At 36.9% G+C, this 22,127-nt stretch overlaps 2 protein-coding genes across 4 annotated transcripts; one reads left to right on the top strand and one right to left on the bottom strand.

Moving 5' to 3' along the window:
* The first annotated feature begins 41 nt into the window (after window positions 1–41).
* LOC139142635 (nucleoporin Nup43-like) lies at window positions 42–13,261 on the top strand. Of its 3 annotated transcripts, none has more exons than XM_070712682.1 (9): window positions 42–193; window positions 1,284–1,415; window positions 2,441–2,518; window positions 2,918–3,083; window positions 4,964–5,099; window positions 5,701–5,852; window positions 6,633–6,773; window positions 7,428–11,955; window positions 12,096–13,261. In XM_070712682.1, exons 1-8 carry the CDS (start codon window positions 74–76, stop codon window positions 7,676–7,678), a joined length of 1,176 nt encoding a protein of 391 aa, XP_070568783.1. In that variant the 5' UTR covers window positions 42–73; the 3' UTR covers window positions 7,679–11,955; window positions 12,096–13,261. The 3 variants fall into 3 exon arrangements, with proteins under 3 accessions (XP_070568783.1, XP_070568781.1, XP_070568782.1); XM_070712680.1 differs by having other exon boundaries at window positions 6,633–6,785; XM_070712681.1 differs by having other exon boundaries at window positions 6,633–6,785; window positions 7,428–13,261.
* Window positions 13,262–14,135: 874 nt separating this feature from the next.
* Window positions 14,136–21,922, bottom strand: LOC139142633 (EEF1A lysine methyltransferase 1-like). The gene is made up of 5 exons (XM_070712678.1): window positions 21,780–21,922; window positions 17,828–17,997; window positions 16,916–16,998; window positions 16,264–16,544; window positions 14,136–15,468 (listed from the first exon to the last, which is right to left on the bottom strand). The coding sequence occupies exons 2-5, from the start codon at window positions 17,981–17,983 to the stop codon at window positions 15,332–15,334; spliced, it is 657 nt and encodes a 218-aa protein (XP_070568779.1). The 5' UTR covers window positions 17,984–17,997; window positions 21,780–21,922; the 3' UTR covers window positions 14,136–15,331.
* Window positions 21,923–22,127: the final 205 nt, after the last annotated feature.

Here is a 22,127-nt window from a genome sequence, read left to right as displayed (position 1 = left end):
ACATGCATTTCTCTCGCCCGAATCGAGATTTCATGAAACTCCCGGATGTTCCCGCCATGTGCCAAATTTCAAAATGGCGGATCCGGTCGTGAAATTTGTGTCACAGAAGATCAGTAAAATAAGGTGGCGACCAAGAGCTCAGCAGGGTCTCCAAGCATCCGATGTGTTTGCTTCAGGCAGCTGGGATGACGAGGTAACAACGAAAAATGAACCTTTCGCTTAAAACAGGGGTCTGCTCTAGTTGTACAAAAATTATGTGCTTGTAAACGAGCCTTAGCACAGAACTTAGCCACAGCGCCACTGCCAGTGTAGTGGTACAACTGCTACTAGTACAACTACTACTCACAAGTCATGCTGTACAGGGTGTGAGTGCATTAGGTTTTAGTCACGTACACTTTTCGTGCGTTGCAAGGAGAGATGCCAAATCGAAACGTTGGTTGTAAACGGTTTGAAAAGATACTGATTTCAAAGAAAGTTATGATTTCTCGTCTGATAGTGACTGTCATCTACAGATAATTTCATTTGCCAGTGATTTGTACAAACAGAGACACGTGACAACGCCTTCATCCTTCCCTAACTTGGCATATGACCTCTATACTGCCATGCAGTTACCTCCATGACACTATAGAATGCAAATGATATGACACATTGACTATCATCATCATCATATTAACCCTATTCCTGCCAAGTCCGTATTTCACCATCAGGTGAAGATGGTTAAAATCTGTGAAGCATTGTGTATTTTAACATAAAATTTAACAGTTGATGGCTGTTTAAAACATTAATACTGTAAACTTGAATTTTATGCACTAAAGATGCTATAACATTCCAAGCCAAGTGGGTGAAAATGTACATATATGGTTCAGCTCAATACTGGCAGGAATACGGCTTCTACTAGTCATCTCAACCCCTGACAGTTTCAATCCCGTCAGCCCTGGTCACTTCAACCCCACGCCTCCACCACTGCCTCCTTGACCCCTCCCCCAAGCTTTTCCACTGGTATTAAGAGAAAAACTTGTATCATTATCTTGAAAATACTTTTTCAGTTTTTTTATGCTTGTAGCACGTTGAAGTGTCTGGAGGACTTTTGACAAATCCCTGTATCTATGTATTCTTACAGTGAGTCACTTATAACTTGAATGTGATCAATTTAAAAATATCATTTAATTATCTGTAATGTATCTGATGCATATGGATGTCCAACATAGATAAATTGGACTCTAATTCAGTAGTGAAAGAAATCAAAATGATAATTGTCTAATTTTCTTTAACCTTCATTGCAGGAGAATAAAATAGCAATTTGGAAATGTTCAGAATCTTTGCTGCAAGTTGATTCAAAAGAACAAGCTGTAGAACAGTTGGAACCAGAATTACTCTGTGAAACAAGACATATTGGAGATGTCACAGATCTGAAGGTGTGTTTAGAACAGCCTTTTGATATTGTTCTCACATTTGAGATGACTATACAACTCATGAATTAAACAGGTTCTGGTTGAAAATTGTTTACTCAACCTAAGCATCACATATATTTGTGTGTAGCTAGCTCTGGCTATATGACGCCCCAGTTCACTTGGTCTTAAAATGACTTTTCTGGAAAGCAGTCAAATTTTGAATTATTTTCATTAAATTTACTTCTGTTCTTCGCTATCCAGCACACTTGACTAGTGTACAACCTGACTTGCATTCAGGATGGCTGGCTGGCTGACTTATGTTCATAACAGCCAATCATATAGTGCACCAATGCACAAATACAGATGAACAAGTCTAAAGTTTGGGGATGTATTTCTGCATTGCTGAATGAATCCAATTGTCGGTTCAATGATAAGTCACATTTGTTGGTGGATATATACCTATACATGTGTATCATTTCATACTTCAGAGTGGAACAAGATGGTCGCATACACCGTAACCATTGTAAATATTGTAGCCTAGAGCCAGACACTCGTTTCAAATATGAACTTGAACAGGGCCTTTTCATTACTGTATCCCTAGCAATGATCCTGTCTGATTTTTCATGTGTGAACAAAACAGTGTAAGGTAGTATGCGCCTCAAAGTGAAAGACTTAAACATTTACTCAAACTTTCCTTATGGAATCTTTCAGCCATTCACTTCCAAAACCAAGAATGAAAATCGGGGGTCACCTTGCATATTTTGGTACTAGGGAAACAAATGACTCAAGATTTACTGATGTTTAAAATTCAAAATGGCCGCCATCCCCGTGTTAATTCTATGGAGAAAAATAAAATTTTCCAATTTCGAAAAACTAAGCCACAAAAAAGTTTTCTTACACCAAGAGCTTTAAAATTAACCCCCACAAGTGATATATCAGAAAAGAATTGTGAAAGTTTGAGAGTCTGAATATCTGTCCCAAGGCGTGTTCTACCTTAAATGAGCAATAACTTCTCTAAAATTTTCAGCTTTCTTTGGTTTTTGTTTCAGTATATAGACAGTGAGCGTCTCATAGGAACATCATCAACAGGGACAGTGACTGTCTATAGATACCATGAAAATGCAAAGGTAAATATTTCTGCATAGTAGCTGATATACCAAATTTCACAAATCAATTATTATTAGTGGTTGTATGTGGACTATTGTACTTAAATTACCTCAAAAAAGACATGTTCAACAGTGAAAATGTTTGGAAATAAATTTAAATCTTCAAATGATAAAGAAGATTCTTCCAGCAAGTATTACATTTCACAACCTTAGCTGAACAATTGTTTACATGATAAGCAACATTCTGACAGTTGTCAACTTATTTCAAAAGAAAGAAGCCAACAAAAGAATAGCTTAAAATGATGCTTTATATAGTGAATGGCAGGATTTTCATTGCTTCAGTCATGTGACAATTTAATGTTCATTCATTGGTCAGTTGACTTTATTATGTTAATGATACATGCTGTGTTAATTTGACAGACTTTATCAGTTCACAATAACTGGGAGAGTGTTCACCACCATCCCAGTGGTAAAAGTTGCCCGTGTACATGTGTGGCAGTAAACACACCAGATGTAGTAAGTGTTGGTGAAGATGGTAGAATACAAGTATTGAGATTAGACCAAAGACATCCTGTCAGGACAATTGGTGAGTTCACATCACAATCATGTAAACATTTCTCTCATTTTCCAGATTTGATAACCATTAAGGCAGAATGCACCTCGGGGACAGATATTTACACTCTCGAACTTTACCAATTCTTTTCTGATCTACCACTAGTAGGGGCCCATTTTGAAGCCCTTGGAGTAAGAAAAACTTTTACCGTCTTAGTTTTTTGAAAATAAAAAAAATTATTTTTTAGTCCCCACGGACACCGTCCGGGGGGACTTATAGGTTTGGTCATGTCCGTGCGTGTGTCCGTGCGTCCGTCCGTGCGTCCGTTCACGCAGATATCTCAGAGATGCCTGGAGCGATTTCATTCAAACTTGGTACAAGGATTACTTCATATGTCATACAGATGCACGTCAATTTGTTTTTTGATACGATCCAATATGGCTGCCAGGCGGCCATGTTATTATGATTTTTTCATGTACAGAGCCATAACTCAGACATGTTTCAACTGATTTTATTCAAAGCTGGTACAAGGACATTGACCAATGTCATAGATATGCACATCAATTTGTTTTGTGATACGATCCAATATGGCCGCCAGGCGGCCATTTTGTTACGATTTTTTCATGTACAGAGCCATAACTCAGGCATATCTCAACCGATTTTATTCAAACTTTGTACAAGGACATTGACCTATGTCATACATATGCACGTCGATTTGTTTTGTGATACAATCCAATATGGCCGCCAGGCGGCCATTTTATTACGATTTTTACATGTACAGAGCCATTACTCAGGCATGTTTCAACTGATTTTATTCAAAGTTGGTACAAGGACATTGACCAATGTCATAGATATGCACGTCAATTTTTCATGTGATACGATCCAATATGGCTGCCGTGCAGCCATTTTGTTACGATTTTTCATGTACAGAGCCATAACTCAGGCATATCTCAACGGATTTTATTCAAACTTGGTACAAGGACATTGACCTATGTCATACATATGCACATCGATTTGTTTTGTGATACGATCCAATATGGCCGACATGTGGCCATTTTATTACGATTTTTTCATGTCCTGAACTACAACTCAGACATGTATCAAGCGAATTTATTCAAAAGTATTTTTATCACAGACCTAGAAGAGGACTCTATCCTCTCTGAGGACATGTAATCAAAGTACCCATTAACAAGTGGGGACTGTGTCATCAACGATGACTTTTTTTCTCCATGGAGTAAACACAGCAATGGCAGCCATTTTGAATCAGTAATATCAGTGAAATCTTGATTAATTTCTTGGTCTAGTACCAAAATTTGCACGATGACCCTCAATTTTTATTGTTGATTTTCAAAGAGAATGGTTGAAAGAACTCTAGAGGAAAGTTCAAGCAAAAGTTTAAAGTCTTTCACTTTCAAGGCGCACACAACCATAATCCTAACCAAACTGATATTGGACATTCAAATGTACAGTCAGTGTTTGTCAAAAGGTTTGGTGAAATAACTCAAGCTAGAGAACTAGCAAAAGTGGCCTGATGTAAAATTATTTTGGAACCACACCAACGTATAGATCTTAATATAAATATCTGATGGGAAATATCCAATCATCAAATACAAAAATTTTGTTTTTGAGATGAGTAGTTGGTATCATAAGGGTAACTTTCTATCAATTTATTTGAGCAGTTGCCTCAATTGTACAAGAGAACACCATCAATAGACACCCTGTAAATGCTGTTACTGTGAGAAAAGCACTCCCTTCCATTTCATCAGTATCTTGTCTCCAGCTTGCTTGTCCATGATACCTGCAAAATACTTTAAAAGACAGTTCTATTTTTTATCCTGATTGTAATTTACTTTCTGTTGTGTGGACCACATTGCCATGGAATTTCAGCTGAATTTGTGTCTTTGTCTCGGCAGATAATGCAGATAGTTGTACAATTCATGCAGTGTGTTACTTAAAGCAATATGAAGTCATTACAGTCAACTCAACGGGTCAGCTGAAAATCTGGGACCTAAGACAGCCCACCTCACAACCAAGCAGATCTTTCATACTGTAAGTATGTAATATGTCATGTATGGCTATTGAGAATCAGAGAAACAGTAACTATCATTTATTCGTGCCAAATTCATATTTTACCATCAGATCATGTTAGTGGAAATTGGTAAAGCAAACCATTATCCCATATGGTGCATTTTCACAAAAACTTGAATATTTGAAGGTCACTGAAAATAGAGATAATGTAAGCAATACATGATTTTGCCAGACTAAAGTTGCTATAAGATACCAAGTCAAGTGGGTGAAAATATATATGGTTTTGGCTCAATACCGCTTTTTACTGACTTGGCAGATGGGGAAGTGATACTGTCTGGCAGGTAAAGGGTTAAGGTTGAGCATACTTCTTGTCTTCAATTTTATGTACTTTCTTGAGCATTGATAGGTCCTGCAGACCAAAGGAATTGAATTCTTAGCTTTCAGTCACAGATGCAGTGGTGGATGTTTGTATACTATGTATGTACTCACCTCTCAATTTTATTGTCTACAACTAGTATTAATACCATTATATTTTTGTGTCGTTGGTCAATTTTACTGAAGGAAGAGACACAATACACAACAGCTGCAAGCAATTCCTTAAGTATGAAACATTTTATTTCAGTTCCGGTGAAAGAATACCTCTCCATTGTATAGACAAGCATCCAAATCAACCTCATATTGTAGCTACTGGAGGAGAAGATGGAGTCTTAACTATCTGGGATATGAGGCAAGAAAGTTTTCCAGTTACACTGCTAGATGCTCACAGTACTAACAGTAAGTGAAGTATTTTTTTGTATTTTCAAAGTAAAACGTACTCTGCAGTGTTTGTATTGTAGTCAGTTATGTGGTTACAACTCTTGAGACTGAAATGACAATGTCAACCCAGTCAAAAACATAGCTTTATTTTGCTGAAGTTCACCAATAAATGCATGTTTCATTCGGTTAAGGGATCATCTTAGCACTGCACCACTGTCAGTAACACAGCATATGAGGTTTGTCCGTCTATTGTCCATCAGCAATTGACTTATCAGATATTGCTCTGAAATTTATTATGCGGGTTTCAAGGGTTGACCACAATTAGGTTCATTCAAATTTTGGTTAAATTCACATTGTATTTAAGGGCAATTTTTCCCATTTTTGGTCAAAAAATATCTGGCACCGCTTGTCCATTTATTATGAAATTTAACAGGCAGGTTCCTAGGGATTGGTGGCCTTCTGTTTGTCAAAATTTTTTGGTGAAATATGAGTTTATGAAAATTGTGGTGGAATTTGCACATATTGCTAAAATTATAAAAATAAAATTAAATTTGCTCAAAGAAATTACTTGAAGTGCAAACGGCTAACAAGTTTATGAAAACAAGGTTCAAAATCTGAATGATTTTCAAATTTTGGTTACTTTTGTAAAATGGTTAATACAGTAAAGTATATTTGTCACCCTTTAATCATCATCATCATTTGTGTCTTAGATTAGATATCAAAAATTCAAACATTTTACAAAGTCATGTAAAAAGGCATCATGTTTTATTAACAACTTTTTTATTTTCTTTCTTCCAGTGTGGGAATTGAAATTTCATCCCACAAATCCAGATCATTTATTTACATGTTCTGAGGATGGATCAGTATGGCACTGGGATAATACATCATCACAAGTAACCATGGCAACACAGTTATCAACTACCATGATTGCTGGTTCAGGTAGCTTTAATGGTACTTTCATTTTCCCACTTTGTATTGTCATTTGTGAATTTCACACTCTGTATTGTCTTCTCTGTGTATGCATTTGAACCACAGATAATTACGTCTCACAGAGCTCAAATGAACAAGTGGATTTCTGCAAAAACTCTGAGTTTTGCCTGACGTTGATTTAGTAATTGATAGTTATCCTGCAATCCTTACAAAATCAATGTAGACTACATCACAACATGTCAGAGTGTCTTTTTCCATTGTTGAAGACACTGAGTGAAATCTTTCTCTCACATTTTTTTTCTCGATTTTATGACAGTATCTGTGTTTAATTTTCATTACTATGTTAATGTGAATATTAACGATTAAATCACAAATCTTGTATCCGGTGTGAAGTTCATATGCTATGGTGAGGTTTGTAGATGCTGAGTGCAAGTCATGATGTAATCATTTTAAGACTTTGTGTCATCTCAAAGAGTGTACAATTTTTCTTGAATGCACAAAGTTTCTTAGAGATGAACTTTTCTTTTCAATGTTCCATGACATTCAGTCAAGCTGCACAAAATTTGCATCACAATTATATTTTTGTAAACTTATGAAAACCACCGCATGGATTCATTGTTACCACAGTATCTTATATGATCTTTCCAAATTTTTTTTCCCTAGGTGTAGGAACCGGAGGAGGTCATTTTCCGTCGGCATCAAAAGGTCTTGGATTTGCATCAAGTCAAGCAAAGACATCGATATCCAGTCCATGGCTTAGCAATGAAGCTACCTCACAAAGAAACATAGACATCACCACACTGCTGCCTCATAACAAAATGCCTATTAATACATTAGACATTGAAAATAACTGCCTTCTCTGTGGCACTGATGGTGAAGCAATGTATATCATTAGAAATCTAACAATTCGGTAACACAAATTGATGTCACACAAAAGTCCATGAACCCCATGAAGTCGAATTCTCAGATGTCACACAAATACTTTCTGCTGTCACTTTAGTTTGGACACCATGAAACAGTATGGTATTGATTGACTGAAGGAGAATTCTGGAAAGGATTTTGAAGGAGTCTGGGAATTGACCTTTGAAGGAGTCTGAAAATTGACCTTTGAAGGAGTCTGGGAATTGACCTTAAGAAGGATTCTTAGAGATGACAGTGAAGAAGTTGCAGAATGAAGCCTGTGTATGCCTACAGTACGTGACAGGATGCCTAGAGTTATGAGACAAAAGATGACATCGATGAGGGCAAATAAAATCAAGTCTCATAGTCAGAACAGATACTCTACAAGTATACACAACCTGGTTGGATCTTTTAACAAAACAAATTAAGAAACCAGAAAGCAGTTGTACCATCTGTGAATCTGATATGTATGTCCCAACATTCCAATGAGTTAACACTGTAATCCCGATGTGGTCACTCAGTATTGCTGCATATTTATTCTCACTTTAGAGGACAACTGTCAATCAAAGTGGCTTTACTTGGAAATGCCAATATCACATAAACCGTTCATTAACCATTTTGTTGTATGTGGTAATATCTATGAAGTAAGAGATTGACATTCAGACATTGATTAGCCATTCCCCTTCTAGATAATTCCTAAATTGCTGATTTGCTAATAGCCCAATTGTAACAAATCACATTAGCATTTTACCATTCTTTATTTATTCCTGAGTTAATTGGTCAGATTTGTCATGAATTCAGAAAACAATTCATTCTCTCTGTTTGTCAGTGCAGCATGTACATTTCATAACAGAGTAGTTGTCATGTCAACATCATGTATCCAATGCCATGGGTAGACAACACAAGATACAGTGCAGTACTTTATTTGCTGTCTTTACTTGGACTAACTTGTCTCCTGAAATCTTTACACTGTAAATACTGACATGTGTCGGCATGATGCAGTGAAAACTGAAATTTCTGTTTTCAGAAAAATATATGTCGGTAAAAAATACTGTTATTTGTTATATGAAACAAATTAGCCGAGTTGTCAGTTGAAGATTTGTTATTGTTTCTTCTGAAAAAAAATGCAAACTACACAAGTCTGCATGGTGCATATTGTGTGGATAGATGGTGATCATGTCTGTAGGTGTTTGTAAAGGGAGACAGTAAATAATTGTACTGGATTCCTCATTTGTTGTTGAGCTTTCATGGAATATTCAAGTGACAGTTTTGTCAGCTGAGATCATCAGTGCTATCAGAGCAGTTTAAAACAGCACAGACAGACAAATATATCACTGCCATTTATGAGTTGTATTTCTCAGAAATTTGCTGAGTTTGAAATGTCTTTCTATTGTAAAACGTCGGCCCTTATTTTTGCCTGCTTCCATATACATGTAGCATTTTAAATTGCCTTTACTGTGGTTTAGGATACCTGGTACAAATGTAGCGAAATACCTGTTCTGTATGTATGTTTGTGTTTTCTACTTCCAATGATGGTGTAGGTAGCAGACAAAAGTGGTCATGGGTTGTACAAAATATCATATTTGACACATTTGTCTACTACAGCAGAGCAGAAATTATATTTTTGATATCAATTGGATTGTTTTTACAGTTCAAATATGTGTCAGATGTCAAGTAAGTAACCAAAAACATTTTTTTAAGGGAAGAGAAGATGCAATGTTTCATTTGTACACATATTTGATACCGTGTAGGAAGGTTACTTCTTATTACACATCCTGAAATACTTTCAGTGTGCTTTACTTGGTAGATGCAATGAGCTTTGTTTCTACACTTGTGAGCGCCTCAAAAATGAAAGACTTAAACTTTTGCTCAAACTTCCCTCACGGCATCTTTCAACCATTCTATAGGGGGTCTCCATGCAAATTCCGGCACTAATTAAACAAATTACCTAACATTTACCGATATTTTAAATTCAAAATGGCCACCATCCCTGTGTTAACTCCATGGTGAGAAGTAAAATTTTCGATTTTCAAAAAACTACCAGTGAAAAGTTTTACACCAAGAGCTTTAAAATGAGCCCCCACAAGTGGTAGATCAGAAAAGAATTGTAAAAGTGAGAGTCCCAATATCTGTCCCTGAGGCGTGTTCTACCTAAAAGGTATCACCGACTCCCCCCACTCTGAGTGAAAAACGGATACTAACAATAGTGTTCAATCTATGAATCTTTTGATAACAATGTGTAACAAAAGGTTTTAGTTGCAGCATGTTATACATGCTTTGAAAATGTACAGAAATTCAAGATTGCTGCTTATTACTGACCAGATGAAACTTTTACAGCTTATATATCTTGTAATAAGAAAATTCTTCTTGTACAGTTGAAAGGCTGACCTCCAAGCTGGCATTTATTCTCTGATGACCAACATTACAGAATTACCAGAACAACATAAAATGAATTAGTTTAATAAAATAATAAAAAAATAGCAATGACATCGTTACTTTGTCTGTTTGGCCATCACAGCAAATTTTTTGTGGATGTAAAAATTGAGTTCCATGGACCAGAAAGAAATGAAAACCTGCTGAGACTGACAGTGGAATACTATTGAAAAACCCTCATTGAACATTCCATGAAATGCATCTGCCTTCTTTGTCATGAGAAAGTCTGGTAGTATGCGCCTCGAAAGTGAAAGACTTCAACTTTTGCTCAAACTTTCCTTAACCCTTTTCCTGCCAAGTCCATATTTCACCACAAGGTCAAGATGGTTAAAATTAATGAAACACAACATATTCCATATGGTATATTTTCACATAATACTGGACATTTGAAGGCTGTTGAAAACATAAATACTGTAAACTTGATTTTTTTTTTGGACTAAAGACGCTATAACAGACCAAGCCAAGTGGGTGAAATAAGTCATGTTTTGGCTCAATACCGCTTTTTACTGACTTTGCTGATGGGGAAGTGATACTGTCTCGCAGGAAAAGGGATAAAGAATCTATTTTCTTTCCAAAGTAAAAATCTTGGGTCACCATGCAAATTTTGGTACTAGAGAAACAACCCAAGATTTACTGATGTTTAAAGTTCAAAATGGCCTTCATCCCTGTGTTAACTCTGTGGAGAAAAACACAATTTTCGAATTTCAAAAAACTAAGCCGGTGAAAAGTTTTCTCACACCAAGAGCTTTAAAATGAACCTCCACAAGTGGTTTGTCAGAAATTATATCATACCAGTATATTGATGGTGCAAATACAGCGATCTGATTGGTGGAGAGGAGAAAAGAACTGTGGTATATTGGCGATATACCACGGCTGGCATATGTGTGAGCTCTCAGCTTTAGCAAAAATCCAATTATGACGTTCCATGCCAGAATTTCAATATACTGTTATGATATATTAGCAATAAATCACACCCAACTATCGCCCGTGCATGTATGTCGTGAACTTGTCAAAATCTTGTGGTATACCATCGCTGGGGGTGCTTTATTGTAAAAGTTTGTGTCCCAATATCTGTCCCCGAGGCGCATTCTACCTAAATTGAATGTGTAAAATTCAAAATTTAGTAGTTTAACTTGACCAGCAGCTGTAACTTTCATTGTTCCAATTGTTCTTTTTTATCAAAATATCTCTGTTTTTTGTTTTATGAACATGAAATTTGCAGCATATTCTACCTCAGTATATTGTGGTTACTCTTTATGTTACAAAAATACTATAAAGTTAATGTGGACCTGAATGTATTGTTACAGAATATTGACAGCAATGTATTCAGGTAATATTTGATACAGTCATGGGTCCTTGTGATTTGAGAAAGCAGTGTTTACAACTCTTGGAGCTTGAGAAACAGGACTGACTAACTTTACTGAAGATAGCATTGAATTTCAAGGTGTCCCCAAGGTTGCCATTTTTGTAATAATCTCAATGCAGCCAAGTTCACATCACTATCAGGTCAAGTTGGTGAAAACCACTAGAGCATAACATGTCCTGTATGTCACATTTTAACAAAATGAAGTCTGAAATATGTAAAGGCCATGAATATCTAGATTCAGTGAACATGATTTTAGCAACCAAACCTGATGTAACATACCGTGTCATTATACGCATTGATGTGGCTTAATACCATTTTTCATGACTTTGCAGACTTGGAAATGATACTGTCTGCCAGGGTCTGGCAGGAATAGGTTTACTATCAGAGACTTGAACACTAGCATCTCGTCAACTGGGAGTTGCTTCACCATTGACCCAAGAAAGTGACTATGGCAGAAATATTGTATGTAATACAAGTACATCAATTTGTAAAGTTTTGTAAGTTAGAGGGGAGAGTCCCTACGCTGTGTCGTGACTCAAAGGGTTGTGACTTAGAGGGGAGAGTCCTATGCTGTCGTGACTCAAAGGGTTTGTAAGTTAGAGGGGTGAATCCTATGCTGTCGTGACTCAAAGGGTTTGTGAGTTGGAGGGGTGAATCCTTTGCTGTGTCGTGACTCAAAGGGTTTGTAAGTTAGAGGGGTGAGTCCTATGCTGTCGTGACTCAAAGGGTTGTGACTTAGAGGGGAGAGTCCTATATTTTTGTTACAGGGACAAAGATGCTCTTTTTTAGTTTTTTCATGAATTTATTTGATATGAAAAGTTGTTTGCCCAATTGAAACATGCTGAAATACTGGCCAACTGTATACCGGTACAACCTCAACTCTGCTTGTAGTCAAACAAGATTTTAAATGTCATAAAACTCAGAGTTAATCAAGTTCAGTGTAAAACGCACCATATGTGACAGAATTTACAGTCACATAAACTTTTGACCTCGTGCAAGCTTTTACAATATTATCTGATGATTGGAGGTGCCTTTCTCCTACATTGGCAATGTTTAATTTAAGTACACGGAAAATTTTGTTGGAATGGAAGTAGGTAATCACAAACAAAAATCATGCTTGCTTTCAGCAAAGGGGTAGTTAGTAATTATTGACACTCCTGAAGTTGTGCATCAACATTATCTTGTAAACTGAGTGACTTTATGCAATAATCTTCCATGTACTCATGGAATCTCCAAAAAGTAAAAAAAGACTCTCTCCCTAAAATGGTAGTGAGCCACCAGTAAAACACTGCAGTTACTCTAAGTATATAAATCTTGTATCAAACAATGGTTTAAGTCGTATGAACGTTCCCAAATCATCTACTGGTTCTTTCTATCCCTGGCAAAAACAGTTTTCCTGAAACTATGTAAGTTGAATATCTCATTGTTCACAGTCATCTGTTTATTGTAATGTCAATGATATCATCACAGGTCAGCTGACTTTATCACTATAATGATGTCATCACTGATCAGCTGACATATTTCCATGGTTCCATTTTATCAGCATGAAGCTTCCAGCTTATTCAGAACATGGCTATTATATTCATGTTGGGATATTATATCCTCGTTTATTGTAATTCATCAATGATGTCCATAACCTATGTATGACCCTGAGCATAATCTTCATATATCTGTTGTACTTACACAGTAATAGTTTAACCTGCATATCTCTTGTACTGATCCAGAATGCAACCCAGGGATGACACTGTAAATTTTTTATTCATTAAAACTCAGGCAATCATATCTGGCTCAACCATTACAGACTTGTTCTAATTCATTTTATTTCAATACCCCCCCCCGAAATCCTGCCTCTTGAACTGGATGCTGTGACCTGGCCATGATGCAATATAGCAAAAGCATTTACTTTTGTTGTCAATTACATATCCTTAGTGCTCAATCTGATTAAAATCAGATGTAGAGTACGGCGACGTCTACTTACGCGTACGTACGCCGTATTCTCTTCCTGTCGCCTCTCACTACCGCGTACGCGTAAGTAGACGTCGCCGTACTCTACATCTGATTTTAATCAGATTGCCTTAGTGCTGTGATTGCTGTCAGACATTGGGAGTGATGTGATAATATGCATACATACCTGTGGATGTGAAGCAGGCAAGTTGGTCAACGAAACACTATTTTGGTTTCTGTATTCATTCACATTGAGAGAAGACCTCTATGAGTGTTTCCGTTTTAATTTGACAATGGCAATTTGACAATGGTAATTTCACTGATTGTTATACATGTTTAAGTGTGGCAAAGTACTACATGTGGCATGCACAGCCTCAATGATTCAAACCAGATGTAGAGTAAGGCGACGTCTATACTTACGCGGTATTCTCTTGCTGTCGCCTCTCACTACAGGTGACAGCAAGAGAATACCGCTGAAGTATAGACGTCGCCATACTCTACATCTGATTTGAATCAGATTGGCAGAGCCTTAATCTATGAGTTCATGCAAGAATATAAGGTTGTCAATTAGAATCATTCTCAAATTGTGTTGGACAGTCGAAGGATGAACGTCATTGTGAATCAGTATATGTTATCATTATTTAAAATGTCTCGGCAACATTTAATCACTTCTTGTGAAATACACCTGTCAACTAGAACTTGTACAATGTAACATAAGTCATGTCAGCTTTGAAACTTTTTGAATATCATTGACTTTATTTTTTAAATATTCACCTTTTAGATTTAAGGAGGACGATAAATACAATGTATCCTCCTGAAGCACAAATCCATACAAAGTTTTAAATGAACACCTTGAAAGTAAAATGTAGACGACAGTGTAAATCACATAAATATCCAAAAGAAATGTTTGAAAAATGTCCTGGGTCCTGCATGTGTAATTGTACCAAGCATGTCCACTTCAAAAGATGAGAACCATCTAGATTGCTCACAGAGGTCTGTATATTGTCACTGCTAACGTAATTTCCAGACAAGAAGTGCAGTCTATCAGGACTTAAAATTGCATTTCAATGTCACATTTCATAAATCTAATGTGAAAATCACATTCCATTACTCTCTCTCAGGTCAGTGACAAATGCAGGACAAACAATTTTGTATCATCTCAACCTTGTGTAAGTAAGATAAAAAGAATGGCTGGTCTCTACACTTGGTCGTTCCTCAATGGGTCAGAGATGGCACCATCTCTACACTTGGTTGTTCCTCAATGGGTCAGAGATGGCGCCATCTCTACACTCGGTTGTTCCTCAATAGGTCAGAAATGGCACCATCTCTACACTTGGTTGTTCCTCAATGGGTCAGAGATGGCGCCATCTCTACACTTGGTTGTTCCTCAATGGGTCAGAGATGGCACCATCTCTACACTTGGTTGTTCCTCAATGGGTCAGAGGTGGCGCCATCTCTACACTTGGTTGTTCCTCAATGGGTCAGAGGTGGCGCCATCTCTACACTTGGTTGTTCCTCAATGGGTCAGAGGTGGCGCCATCTCTACACTTGGTTGTTCCTTGATGGGTTGGAGATTGCCCTGTCTCTGCACTTGGTTGTTTCTCACTGCTTGTAAGGAAGGTAATGACAAGTGCCAACAAGCAATTGTTGAAACTTCAACATCTACATCTGATTCTATTCGGGATGATATCATCTTGGAAAATGGACAATGAGGCATTGTCTGCAACAACAAACATGACAAGTGTCCGCACACCTTTGATGTGGGTTTACTGTATATCTTTCAAGACAAGATACCTTCTTTAAAGTTCAAAAGAGATACAAATCATAAATAAATGGTAGTTTCATAAAGTAGAAATGGTCATTTTGTTTATCAGATAATGACTAACCATGATGACAAAATTACTTCTATATGAAGCATTACTATTTAGGTTGTATTCTCAAGACCTGTTTGGTAATTAGCAAAACACCTGAACTCATTTGCTAAGTTCCGTGTGTGTTTTGGTTTAAATTCACATAAATGAACACCAAGAACTTCACTGGCTACTTCCTCCATCACAGCACCTGTAATCACAATAAAAGGATAGGAATTGGATGTAAAGCACTTCACAATTCAGCATTTTCTAACATTTCAGAAAGAAATGACACTAGTACTCATGATGGCGCCCTCACAGTGCAACCAGGATAAGACTGAACTATTTAGCTGTGAGGGCTGTGCTCTTAGATAGGTTGTATCGTCTTGGTCCCTCCATGACCATAATTGAAAAGGTCAACTATTGGCCATTGGTATGCAAAAGGACAATGAAAACTGTACAAGAAAGAAATTTCTACTGGAAGGTCACAAAAATTAGAGTCTTTTGTGTCAGCATTAGCAAATTGTTCTAGAAGCTTCATTTGAATCACATATGGCTTGATTCATGAATCATGATATAACCCTTATCACTACAGATTTACGTTTCACTTGCCATTGACCAATGGCTGTGGCTAAACTTTATTTTCTGTTCTGTTGCTGGACCTTTAAATACGCAATAATGTCCCCCTCCCAGAATAGCAGCAAGGAAACTGCACAAATTATGGAGTATAATATCTACTTGAGGGAGTACATTATTGCTATATTTTATTGTTTTGTCAATGCCAAGGAATTTACAGATGTTAAAACATCTGGGGCCACAATACTGGGTGATCAGATACGTTATCAGTAATAATCAGGGGGGATGATGTCACAATGTTCACTGGTATTGACAAAGCAGTAATGTATAATTAATATCCATGCAGATGGTTAAACACAATACAAATAGCACTTCTTATAAACTACTCCCCTCTTTTCCAGTTTTTTAAATTGTGATAAATTACACAAACCTGTGCATAGTATTACTTTGTCCTTTGTGAGAAACTTCACAGTTTCGGCTGTTTTCTTCAAACATTCCTCAGACAGAAATGGTGGATCCGCAATGACGATGTCAAAGGATTGAAATTCTATGGAATCCGGAAATTCCAGTGGTGATTTGTAATCATAGAACACAAAGTCAGTTGAGTAAATTTCAAATCTTCTGTCATATTCAAACAAGACTGCTGTACAGGTAGCTGGTTTCAACTCTCTCAGTTTTTGGTAAAGTGTTGGTGATGAAAGACAAGCTATCCTGTAACATGACATATTAAAAAAAAAATGACAAAACTTGAGTGAAAAATGTGCATTTCATCTGTTATGTTGTGAATAGATCTGAGATTGGTGTGACATTAGTAGTATATCCTGCATTGCCAATTCAAGGGGATCATCTGAAGTCAAGTTGATTGGTTTGGATTTTCAAACTTCCAAACTTACGTTTAGGGATGAGGGAGGGGGTTTGAGGCCAAATACAATTAGTTGCATTTACCAGGAGCATGTTTTAATTATCCACAGCCCCTAACATTGTCAAAGCTGTGACAAAAAAGCTAACCCAGCTGAATATACAGTATCTAAATTCACTCAAGGTGACACTGTATAATTTTATTTACAGTAATCATTTCTTACCTCCCAGAATTCCCTGCTACCCTGAGTGCTTCATGAGCAAGGGATGTTGCTGTTTCTTCATCATACCAGAACTGAGACAGTTGCTATGGAAACAAGAAATATCAGAGGTACCAAAAATCTCATTATCCAAGATGACGACAACATTAGTGAATAACCCAATCAACATTTGCATCAGCAGTAAAGATGACTGTAGAATTTACCGAATGATGTCAAATTTGTTTAGATACATGTATATCGGGTTAGCACTGCAAAACAATAACCTCAAAATACAATTTCATTTGAAACCCTCATCTTGCAGGTTTCTTGGTTAAAACAACAACTTAATGACTTGTACTTAGCCAAAGATCTCCATGTAAGTCAAGCGTGTTGTCGATTTAAGAACTCTGCAATTGAGTATGACGCAATTTGTGGTTGGTATTATGCATTTGATACAACCGTAGCAGCATGTGTCTTACAATAAAAAACATGATGACTTCCCCTATTGAGCATTTCCCAGACATGATTGGCCCAAGTACCACCATAGTGAAAACAGGCTGAACCTAAAACCAAAGAAACTGGCTAGTCCTTTACTACAACTCTCATTTGATGCGATGATGCAAGCAGAACATGCTACAATAATTGACCAATATTGAAACTTTTCAACTTTAAATACGGTACTTTCAGGTCTGTAAAATTTTAACTAGGAACTAGATCTAGAGTCCTGTTGAAGCTTGACAGATTTTTGATCACTTTAAAATTCTATTAAAAAAATTCATAAACCAGCAAAAGAAAAAGACTCTCTCAATGAAAACCATCAGAACATTCTCCTGAGTGTATGAAAAAGTGCTACAATTTAGGTTATACAACATGAACCTTGTCATCTGTAAATGCAGACAAAGTTGAATTATGGTATGATACAAATCATGAACTCACCCAATCTTCATCAATGATGCCAATTCCTTCCACAATCTCTCCAGATTGCATTGCTACAATTTGTTTCTGTTTCATTTCCTGTTCTGAATAGAATTCTTGTAAAGCTGTAAGTGTTTCTGCTGACAACTGTGGCATGTCGTCATCACTATCAGACATCTTGGGATCAGGTGCTGGCAAGACAAGGTAACATGATTGAACTTGAAGTCATTATAAAGTCACAAAATGTCATAAACTGGATGAGATGCGAAGATAAAAAATTAGTCAATAGGTCAACTTTATTGTACTTGACACATACTAACAGAGCATATGGTATGGTATATCAAGATACATTAAAAATGTTTGAGGGAAAAAGTCACTTTTTGTTTGACTTCTTAAAACACGGTGAAATACTTGACTATGCACACCCTCAACTCTGCGTGCAACCAGACAGAATTACACATTCAGTTAAAAATTTTAGTGTCTGTACCAAAACATCAAAATCAAAAATTCAAATGGGTAAGGAAAACAATTAAAAATGCTCCAAGTTTAATCCATTCACAAATTTGTATCTACAACGAGTATAGATGGCAGAACACCGGTATATGTACGGGGACAAAGTACATAAAATATATATTTTACAAGAGGTAGTACATCCTTCTGAGTAAAGATGTGGATAAACTTGAAAGGAATAGTCTTTCTGGGAAAATTTTATAATATCAATGTCTGGCCCATTTGTCGAGGGTCTGTGATGTGATCGAGTTGTTCTGTCTGTGTTCTCTTTGCTGTAGTAGTAGTACAGTAGCTCGAGGTTTTGCTTTGGGACGATTCAGAATTTACTTCCAGGGGGGGGGGGGTGGAGGATTTTCAGGGGGGGGCCACCCATTTTTCCAAGAAAATTTAGGGGGGGCCAGACAAAAATACCACAATCTTTTAGGGGGGCCAAGGAAAAAAACCATCAATTCAATATAATTTGCCCAGAATTTCTGATCTTACAAAAGAGCACCATAGACGCTACCTGGGTGACAGATAAACTCAACATGTTTAGTTAAACTCCTTTAGCTGTCAAATTCGGTAATATTCACAGTGGTTTGTTTTATGCATCTACTGCAGTATCTTGTTCTCCTCCTGAAGCGTTATGAAATGTCCAGTATTTAGCATGTCAATACAAACCATACAGTGAACAGTCAGGGTTGTTTTTGTTGAAAAGAGATCTCAGATCAAGTCCAGACTAGAATTCATTTATCAACAATAACAATGGTCATTTATGTTCACACTGGTATGTTGCTAAATACAGCAATGAGTGTTCTATGTAGTGATAGAATAACAAACAAATGCTGATACACAGAGATGAACATTGAACAAATGCTAAAAATTACAGCAAATGTCTTTTTATGGTTGGGTTTACCTTGTAGCTTGTAAAGCAGTTGAAAGTTGCATGATAAAGAAGTGTTAATTTATGCAAATGTATGCAAATCACCTGATTTCTTGGCTTCTTTTGCCTCCCAATTTCAAAATTTCCAACGAATTTAACTCCACTCCGGCTGGGTCAAATTTTCTGAAATTTCACATTATGTTTTTTAAATGCTATATAACACAACAACTATCAATTGGTTTTGTTTGGCAATAAAGCTCTTACATTTTTAATAAGAGGCATTTTAATTTTGCTGATCATGATTTTAATCAATTATTAGAGTGTCAGTCTTTAAACCCCTAAAATTTTAAAATGAAGATGGATAATACCAAATTGAATAGCTGTTTTTTTCTACATGAATACTATCCTTTCAAGTGAAATATTACATTTCAGAAAATACTGTCTAGTTTTCGACTTAATTAATTTTTATCATTGATACAAAAATTGAGGTTTTTTACCCCAAATATACACCCACTTCATCCTTTGAGTAAACTACTGCTACTGCTACTCTTCTTTTCTGCTCCTTTTTCTATGTTTCATTCTCATCATTTTACCCTTTCTAAATTTTTTAAATGTTCTACATAACTTTTACAGTGCTTACATCTACTATAAACTTTTTGAAAATAAATTTATGGCCGTCTCATCTTCAAGGTGCTTTTCAGCGAATAGGTTTTAATGTTGAAAATAAAAATATTATGTATTACTGTCAAAAATATATGGTGAAAAATTTACAAAAGGGTTGATTTTCCAATAATCCTGTATGTGCATCCAGAAGATCATGTGGCACTGCACCAATGCTATGGTGTCGGATTGTTGAAATATTGTGTACACAAGAAATTTGCTGTAGTCCAAGAAGTGATCTCAGTGTGTATGAGGCTAGGAAAATGTGGATAGGCTTACACATTGTGTATTGATGCTAATACTTTTGTGTCCCATTCATTCTGATATGTATAATCAAAGATTTCACAGTGGCGGCTGGCAGAAAAGGCAAAAAAAACAAATTAACATGTATTGTTTCGTGTCATCTGAAAACATGCACATCATGACTATTTTAAAATTAAAGTTTGTTAAAAAAATTTGAAATATGAATGCTCTGTCAATTTTGAAAAATACTGCTGACAAAATGTGAATTTTGACTTACACAGGGTTGTCTGCATTTTAATATGAACATTGGATTGTGAATGGAATGAGCAGAATAACATGTGAATTCATGTTTTGGATAAGGTGTTTTGTTCAAGAAATGTTCTAAAATATTCCTCAGCATTGTTGCTTTCAGTGGCAGCTACTTGGTTTTATGACAACCAAATTAGAAAAAAAGAGAAAATTAAAAACAAGTTGGCTTTCACCAATTTTAATTGCTAATGTTTAAACTTTCACCGTGAGTCTGCAAATATTCAGCATCATCAAATGAAAATGTATGCTGAACCCTTGCGTGTACATGTACATGTACATCTCACTTTCCAGAAATATCTGGATATCTGCAAATGATGTACCATTAAACTTCAAGATATATATCACTTTGCCAATTATCTGCTCCTCTGATTTTCTGTTCACCATTTCTAACTGACATCTTTGCTTGTCTTTGTGTGCATCATATGTATCAGTGAGACATAACGAAAAAAGTATTCATATTTAATAATTAAACTTTTCTTCAGAAATTTACAACCAGATATGTTTATTGCTACCCTTTCCAAAAGTGTGCCACTTGCAGTCCCTGCAAATCATTCTTTTTATAGTCACATAACCCTGAAATGATTTGTTATATCATCGATTAAATGTCCACTACAGTTCCTGCAACTTGTTAGACTGGATATGTCTATAATGTATAAGCATGCATGTGGGGGCCATGGAAAAAAAACAGGAAAGATGAGGGGGGGCCATAGATTTTTTCTATAATTTACTAGGGGGGGCCATGGAAAAAAATCACCGAGAAAATAGAAAATCCTCCACCCTCCCCTGGAAGTAAATCTGAATCGTCCCTTTGGGTTGTAGGTTTGACGGCAAACCAACAACCCATGGCTGGCAAAATCTCGATCTACTCAGGGACAAGCTACAGTACTGTAGCTCAAGATTTTGTCGGGTATTGGGTCGGTTTTGCCGTCCGACCAAATACCCGGGCAAAATCTCGTCTGTCTCGTACCACCGCAAGATTCCAAGCTACTGTACGTACAGACATAGACAATAGAGGGGGTCTCCCTTCTACTGTCTATGGTACAGTGCAGCAATATCACGGCTCATGATGAACCACATATCGTATATTGAAATTGTGACTGTTGTTCTGCCCCGTGGCAGTCCACGATCACTAGCCAATCCGAATACATGTACTATACTCCTCAAGTCATCAATTTTCATCACAACTTTACGAGGACTGCGCTACGGATTTGTGGACGTTGAACCACGGTCCCCCAATATATCATCGACGATAAGGGCCCGGGGTATACTCTCCGGCCATATCATCAGAGCATGGAGGTAGGATCAGAGTCATTGGACGAACTTTGATTTACATGCCCGAATGCGATCCAAAAACCTCGCAATCGAACCATACATGGATATATAACTTACGAGATTACTTGAAATACACAGGAGGATATTCGGAAGGTACCTGGTCGGAAACCGATCAACGAGATTGACAACAAAGTGATCGTTTGCTCACTGATCACCACGCGTGCTATCTGTGTGACTTATGGTATTATCTTGACCTTTGGTGACCTCGCTAAACTACGCATGTGCATTGCTCGCGATATCGCAGCTCAAAACCAGGATTTCGCAGGAGAATGCGAAGGGCAGGGCCACAGCATCAGGGACACAGGTGTCCGGAGTTGCCGGTGGAGGGCAAAATCTTGTCATACCTTCCAATCTCTCTCTATGCATGTACACCGGCAACTCCGGACACCTGTGATCAGGGACGTG

Source organism: Ptychodera flava, chromosome 10 (assembly GCF_041260155.1).
Source record: "Ptychodera flava strain L36383 chromosome 10, AS_Pfla_20210202, whole genome shotgun sequence".
Taxonomy (NCBI): Eukaryota; Metazoa; Hemichordata; class Enteropneusta; family Ptychoderidae; genus Ptychodera; species Ptychodera flava.
Note: the sequence above shows the minus strand (reverse complement) of the source record. Positions and strands in the feature narration are given on the sequence as shown.